This window comes from Bubalus kerabau, chromosome 8 (genome assembly GCF_029407905.1).
Source record: "Bubalus kerabau isolate K-KA32 ecotype Philippines breed swamp buffalo chromosome 8, PCC_UOA_SB_1v2, whole genome shotgun sequence".
Taxonomy (NCBI): domain Eukaryota; kingdom Metazoa; phylum Chordata; class Mammalia; order Artiodactyla; family Bovidae; genus Bubalus; species Bubalus kerabau.
The window spans coordinates 54739585-54747307 of NC_073631.1; the positions used below are offsets into that span (position 1 = coordinate 54739585).

At 40.5% G+C, this 7723-nt stretch overlaps 1 protein-coding gene across 1 annotated transcript in view; it reads right to left on the minus strand.

Annotated features, from left to right (window-relative positions):
* Positions 1-7476, minus strand: part of CAPZA2 (capping actin protein of muscle Z-line subunit alpha 2) — a 56564-nt gene extending 49088 nt beyond the window's left edge. Inside the window, exon 1 of the mRNA XM_055590304.1 lies at positions 7196-7476. Within this exon, the coding sequence (XP_055446279.1) occupies positions 7196-7234 (39 nt within the window). The 5' untranslated portion in view covers positions 7235-7476. The remainder of the gene's footprint in view (positions 1-7195) is intronic.
* Positions 7477-7723: the final 247 nt, after the last annotated feature.

Below are 7723 nucleotides of genomic sequence, written 5' to 3' on the forward strand. Positions count from 1 at the left end.
AAGACTTAATCTATGGTTTCATTTATTCACAGATACTGCATTTCTCTTCTTCTTCCCTGCTCCCTCTGAAATTAGGTTTATAGATATAACTTGCTTCAGAAAATGGAAATCTGAGCAGAAGTGCAGTGAGTCTCTTAAGAGAAGCGTATATAGGAGTGGGGAAGAGACCTTTAAAAGCCAGTAAGGTTTTCACTGCATTTCTTTCCCACTGCTATGGGGACAGTGGTTAAAAAAAGTCTAAGACTTTTTTTTGAGGTGAGGGGTAAATTTCACATGCTCTATTTTGTAGATTTAAGGTGTACAGCCTGTTACTTGGATATATTTATGTACTGTACCTTGATTTCCACTGAGGCAATATTCATTCACATCATTTTAGTACAATACTGTCTATATTTATTATATTGAGGACCAAGTCACTATGGTTTATTTACTACTCATAAGTTTGTACCCTTATCTTACTCCCCCACCCTACATTCCCTGATAACCACCTTTTACTGTTTTAACAGGTTTGACTTTTTTTAGATTCCACATGTAAGTGATAATGTACAGTACTTGTTTGTATCTACACTTATTTCACTTAGCACAAGGTGCTCAAGGTCCATCCCTGTTGTCACAGATGGTAGGCTATCCTCCTTTCTTATGGCTAAACAATATTCCATTGTGTGTAGGAACCATATCAGAAAGGCTACATTTAGATCGAAATTCTCCAAGAGCCTGAAACTATATGACTTCACTGATCATGGCTCTTCTGCTGCTGACCCACACTACATACACAAAGAATGAGTGACGCCAAGCAAAGCCTCTACCACCACCGCCTTCATGTTTAGATTTCAGTGTGTTTCTTATAGCATTATATCCTTGCTTCACTGATTCACAATCAATGTTAAGATGCATAATTTCATGGATCACTAAAAAAGGAAAAATGCCTCCAGTCTCACAAGCCATGATTGTACAATGCAGCCTGATTTCAGAGATTTTAAAATATGGAAAATGATGAGTTGTGAAACCAATAAAATACGGTATTACTATATTTGATAAATGAATGAACATGGAGATAGTTTACAAAAATTATTTCCATTCACTCTCAGTAGAAACATTGTACAACATCTGTGAACTAAAACGAGCAAGAAAAGTTCTCATCCATAGGTTCACAGTAGAACATGTGTCTTAAAGGAAAGTATATGAAAACTGTAGCTCTATCCTTCAAAATAAAATTTATGAAATTATTTTTTTGACAACTATAAGTGGTTCTATGAAATCCCTTTTTTAATATATGAGTCTCTTGCAATAAATTACTGCTTCAGGCAATTAAGCTTTTAGGTCAGAACACAGAACCACAACTCAAGTTTTCCCATCATACTTTTCAACCTTAAAATCTACTCGGTAGTCTCCGAGTGTTTTTATGTACTGTGTTCTTACACTAAAACTCAATGCACAGGGCTTCCCCGTGTGGTCCAGTTGTTAAAACCCCACGCGTCCACTGCAAGGGGCTTGGATTCGATCCTTAGTTGAGGAACCAAGATCCTGTATGCCACACAGTGCAGCCAAAAAGTAAATAAGTAACACTAAAATTTTTTCAAAAATCCTTATAAAACGCTGTCTATATATGACTAGTCTTATATGACTACCCTCTATGTATATGACTCTCCTACCTCTACATTTATGTAGGAATGATTCCCCAATATACAGAAAAGTACTACAAATTTCGTTAGTGTGCAAAGTCTGAAAAACTCCACGAATGTTATAGCAACTATCAAATTTCTGCTTGCTGTAGGAATTTTTACATTTTATTGGTGCAATAACAGGATTCATTCACCTACAGAATGGAATTAAGAATGTATAATTTCTACATTAATAGCTTATTGGTTGATTTACTTTTTTAGTTAATAACAACAATACTGACTTTACATGAATTACGACGAAATATGGGGCTTCCCCGGTGGATCAGCAGTAAAGAATTCACTTGCAACACAGGAGATGCAGGTTGGACCCCTGGGTGGGGTAGATTCCCTGGAGAAGCGCATGGCAACGCACTCCAGTATTCTTGCCTGGAGAATTCCATGGACAGAGCAGCCTGGTAGGCTACAGCCCATGGGGTCACAAAGAGTCAGAGACGACTGAGAGACCGAGTCCAGCATGATGAGATATACTGGCAGCTTACCTTGTTTTTACATACAAACAAAACTTCTGAAGCCAAATTATGATTGATTGTGTATGAGGGAGAAGTATACAAACTGCATATTAATATTTAGCATGCGTAAGTAATCTGAACTGTAGCCAATATCACCACCTGCACCTCAAAGAGCACCAGGAATTTCATTTAAATATCTGAACCTTTAAAATCTATCAGATCAGATCAGTCCTTCAGTCGTGTCCGACTCTTTGCGACCCCATGAATCGCAGCACGCTAGGCCTCCCTGTCCATCACCAACTCCCGGAGTTCACTCAGACTCACGTCCATGGAGTCAGTGATGCCATCCAGCCATCTCATCCTCTGTCGTCCCCTTCTCCTCCTGCCCCCAATCCCTCCCAGCATGAGAGTCTTTTCCAATGAGTCAACTCTTCGCATGAGGTGGCCAAGTACTGGAGTTTCAGCTTTAGCATCATTCCTTCCAAAGAAATCCCAGGGCTGATCTCCTTCAGAATGGACAGGTTGGATCTCCTTGCAGTCCAAGGGACTCTCAAGAGTCTTCTCCAACATTATTTAGAAGTGAAAAATGTGGGCGTACTAGATTTTCTCTCTAAAATCTGACTTTATATGCTGCTACTTTTCATAATGCTTTTTTCCTTAATTCTGTGAATTCGTGACTCCTTTCTTCATTCACTCACTGAACCTGTGTACTCATCACATATATTGTACAGATGCTAAAGATGACATTATTTCTGCACTAAGGAATTCCAATAGAACACAAGGGAAAAAACCAAGTAGACAAATAACTATGCAAAACTATATTTAATACTAATGACGTGTTACAGGGTTCAGAAGAAAGAGAAAACAGCTTTCAGGAGAAAGAAAACTAGTCAAGTAGGCTGAGCTAAATCTTGAAGGATGAGTAACATTTTCATTTTTTCAAAAAAGGGGAGAAATTGGGGAGCAGTACCAATTTTCAAGGCAGGTAAGTCAGGAGTAGAGAAAAAGAACTGAAATGTAATATGTTTACATGCCAGGCAACAGTCACACTTACAGAAAGTTAATGGAGAATATACCTTCTATCATATTCCTACATTTTAGAGTAAACAGAGGCTACTGAGGGATGAAATAATTTACTCAAGGTGCTACATGCGGATTAGCGTGGAGGTCTCTTTGAAGTCACAGCATGATTAAATAACAGTATATATTGGAAATGTCAGAACTATTTAGGTTAGAATGGAATACAAGAGCACGAACACCATTTTCAAGAGTTGGGCCTCCTTGTAAAAGCAATGGAGGAATCTAGCAACTAAAAGTTGGGGAGTAGAAAAATGGCAGGAAGATAGAGGGATCTGTCTAGAAAGTTTATAATAAAAGTCCAGCAGTGGCAAATAAAACAGACATGAGACAGTCTTCTCTTTTTCTTCCCTTAGATTTATTTCGTCAACTGTGTAGTCACAGAACAATCAATTTTCATTTTGTTCACACATAAAAATTTGTTACTAAACAACAGTAGTTCATAAATTGTTAATGGTGTGGTCAACTTAGGTTATAAATAAAATATTAATATAAGTAAATTAATTTTTTCAAGCAAGAAATAATTAGAATAAAACATATTCTGATGGAAAAGACAAGGTTTGGAAACTGATTGTTAGGTTCAGAGAGCACAAGGAGGAAAAAAGTTAAAAAAACCCTTCAGTTAAAAACCTGGGACTTGAATAACAAGAACAGTCATAAAGAGAAAAATGAGTAGGAAGAGATGGGTATCTGCCCTGCTTTGGGTTAAGGGGAGAGAGAGGGGAGTTTATAAATTTATTTTTAGACAGGTTCCATCTGAGCATCTCCTTAACTGTGAGCATCTCTACTGTGAGTAGGACCAGCAGATAAAAATGTGTGACCAGTGCTAAGGAGAGAAGCAGGGCTGAGCTATGTACCTGAGACACATCTACAAAGTTACAAAAGTTGAAGCTATGAGAGTGGATCACTCTACTCACTGGGGTGGGAGAGGTTAGGGGCCGCAGATCCTTTCGAGTCAATAACTAAGGTGTCTTCCAAAGCCTGGAGTGACTTTCAGGATTTCTCATTTAGAGAGCAGTTTGGAAGTAGTTCTTTTCGTTTCAGCCTTATACCACAATTTCACATAATTTCAATCACAAAGAATGCTTTTTTCTGTACAATGCAGCTGACCAAGGAATGGAAACATGGAATTGTTCTGGCCTAGGGCTTCTCTAACTATGTAAAAAGGTCTATAGGACACACCACAGCAAATAACTTTAAAGAACTTCACTGTGCTTCTTCAAATAATTTTCTTCCCTATTAACCTAGTGGCCAAAGGAGAAAAAGTTATTAATTTCATAGTATCAAGAAACAACTGTACATGATTGAAAAAGCAAAGATATTATTCTAGATTAATTTCTAAAATGCTTCCTACCACAAGGTTTATATGAAACTATACCAGCGGCATAAAACTTTTAAATGTGTCAAAGAAAAATAAACTTTGTTCTAAAATGATCAAAACACAAATTAAAACCCAACACTATTTAACATTTATTTACAATTTCTATTAAAACCAAACAGAACTACTGTTTCTCCTTTTTCAAATTAAGCTGTCAAACTAAAAACAAACTTCTAAGTCCAGATTCTATCATCAATTGTTAAGGAAGCCTAATGTCGCAAGTGTATCAACTTCTGATTCAGACAAACTAAGGTTTAAATAGCGCTTTAGTACTGCCTACTTAAGTGTTCTTCTGTGAATAACTTAAAGGTTTTCAAAACTTATTTTAATTATTTTGTGAAATAGTAATAATAAAATCTAGTTCAAACTTACAACAAATTAAAAGTATTTTCTGAGTTAGGCATATACAAAGCCTGGTACTGCATGTCTTAACAGTTTCCCTTCCTTATATCTGCAATCAGTAATGGAAATTCCAAGAGCACTGAAGTATTAAAAACTTATTCTTGAAAATTACAAACAAGGTGGCAAAAAAGTAAAATGATTCAAATATTAGTTTTTAAAAATCACCTTTAAATCTATTTCCGATTCTATGTGAAAGGTCCTTCTCCAACAGATTAAAAAGAACATTTAAACAAATAAAGTAACAAGACTGTTAGAATTTCACTTAACCAGTTACTTGAATTTAATCCCACAGTTAATATTTTTCTTAAATCATGATAAAAAGTAATCAGAAATTTATAGGTAAAATATTTTCAGAATAGTCTTACAAAACTCTAAGTAAAAACAAACCCATGAAATTCCTTCAAATGAGTTTTCATTCATTTACTCTTAAAACATGGTGTTGGGCATCCATAAAGAAGAAGACTCCCCCACCTCATTCCTGCAACTTTATGGAGTTTAGCGCCGGATAATAAGAAATCGTGTCATCTCATTTTGAAAAAACTTCGCTATTTTAGGCGTTTACAACACATGGCAGGTCTATATTAACTCCCACACTGAGTACTCTCTCCTCAGCTAGATTTCTAGTCACTTGAGCTACTAATCACCACTTACCAACAGCAGAACGAAAAACATGACAATCCCTTTGCAAAAAACTTTTTAGCACTACTTAATATTAAATGTGTATGCACATCTGCTTACATTTTCAGTTATCAATTTATGGTTATTTACCAATATTACACATGTGAATCCTGTGCAGCAACTTTTATGTACATAAGGATCTGCCTAACAGGCCTGTGAATTATGGAGAACCTTGTTGCTCTCCCCACTTTGTAGTTTTATTATCACTTTCACCAAAGAGCACAGAGGTTATAAAAAAAAAAACAAAAACTTTTTTCCCGAAACTAAAGATGAGGCTGACTGCCGCACGTTTACAATGGGAAGAAGACAGAACATGACATTTCGGTACAAGAACACAGGATATAAAAACACTTGGAGCAGAACGTTCCAACCGAAAATATCCTTAGGCTTACACCAAGATTTCTTAAACACCAGTATGTGTGTGTGTTTTATATATGACAGAACTGCTTTGAAGCTTAAAAAAATGAGCCCTACTAAATTAAGAGTGTACACTTTGAAAACTGTAACTATCTTATTCAAAGTTAAGTCAGTTACTTCTGAGTTTGAGAAACATTAAGGATCTTCCCAGGAAATACTCAAAATTAGTAGGGTACTTCTGTCCCTCAAAACACAGACTGGGGAGTGGGACCTCCCAGGGGCCAAATGAAACCGCTCGAGAACCAGTGCAATGATCAGATTTCCTCAAATGCCTGAGAACTTAAGTAGTTCATCTGGTTCCAATGCTGTCACAGCATCTAAGATACAGTAAAAGGAGTTGCACAATCTCCCGTTTTCCGAAGAAGTCTAGCAGTACAATGGGGCGCCACCAAATCGGCCCCCAGGAGGGCTGCTGCCAACAGGGGTAGCAAACAACTGGGGGAGGGGGTGTCTTTTTGTGAGCAACTTCATTGCCTCCAGGGGAACATGGGAACTGCAGAGCCTACAGCTAAAGCCGAAAAAGAAAAGGGAAAAAAAAAAAAAAAAAAAGACTTCCACGGGTAAAGGGAAAAAAAAAGAACCAGAGAACCTAGAAAAGGAAGCATTTTGCTGGTGGGAGGAGGGAGTAGAAGAGAGAAGTGAAGGTCTGCTTCCTAAGCGATTTTTCCCCCTTAGCGCTCACCCCGGCCAGGCCTTCGGGCTGCGTACTGTCCTTGGGCCGCTTCCAGGCCGGGACCCAGACCCTTCTGCAGTTCCCGACCCGGACACAGGGCCCCGCGGCCAAGGCGCCAGGAGCGGGGCCCCGGCGGCCGCCGCCCTCCGCGCCCCCCGCCCCCGCCCGTCGCGCCAAGCGCCGCCGCCGCCCAGCTTGCGCTTCCTATTTTCGGAGCACACACCCTACAAGGATCGGAGCGAGCAGGCCCGGCGGAGACCTGCCCCCGCGCGGCCTCGGGTGACTGACAGGGGCAGGCACTCGGGCGCCGCGAGAAGGGAAGGAAGGGCAGCCGAGGGCACCGACCAATGCCCCTTCTCCGGCGACCAGACTGCGGGCGATACAGCGGGGCTCTTCTGGCCCCCCGAACGACTAGCTCCGCCGCCCCCGAGGCTCTTACCTTCTCTTCATCAGACAACTGCTCCTCCAGATCCGCCATTTTTCTTCTGGCGACAAACCGCGGTAGCGGCGGCGGCGGTAGCGGGCACCTGACTTCCCCCTTTCCGTGCGGTCCTCCTCGCTGCGCGCCCCCGCCAAGGGAGGGGCTCACAGCCCAGGCCGCCCGCGCACGCGCCCTGGGAGCCCCGCCTCCCTCCACCCGGCTCACGGTCCCGAAGGACGGCTGTGCGCGTGCGCGGGTATCTCCGCGGCCAGGGAATGGGGAGGCGTTGCCTACCGCCGTCTGCTACGCGCTTGTCAGCATCCTGAGTTTAGAATTCTTTCCCCGCTGTTGACCATATGGACCCAGTCTGCGACGAGTACATTTTGAGCCCTTGATTATGTTTCCATCAAGTCCTGAACTCTGCCAGCTAAAATGTGAACAAGTGCACAAATAGCTTTTAAACACTTTTTTTTTTTAGTGACGGGAAAAATATTCGACGTTAGTTAAAATATGCACTTACAACCCAGTACATAATTGGAAGATGTT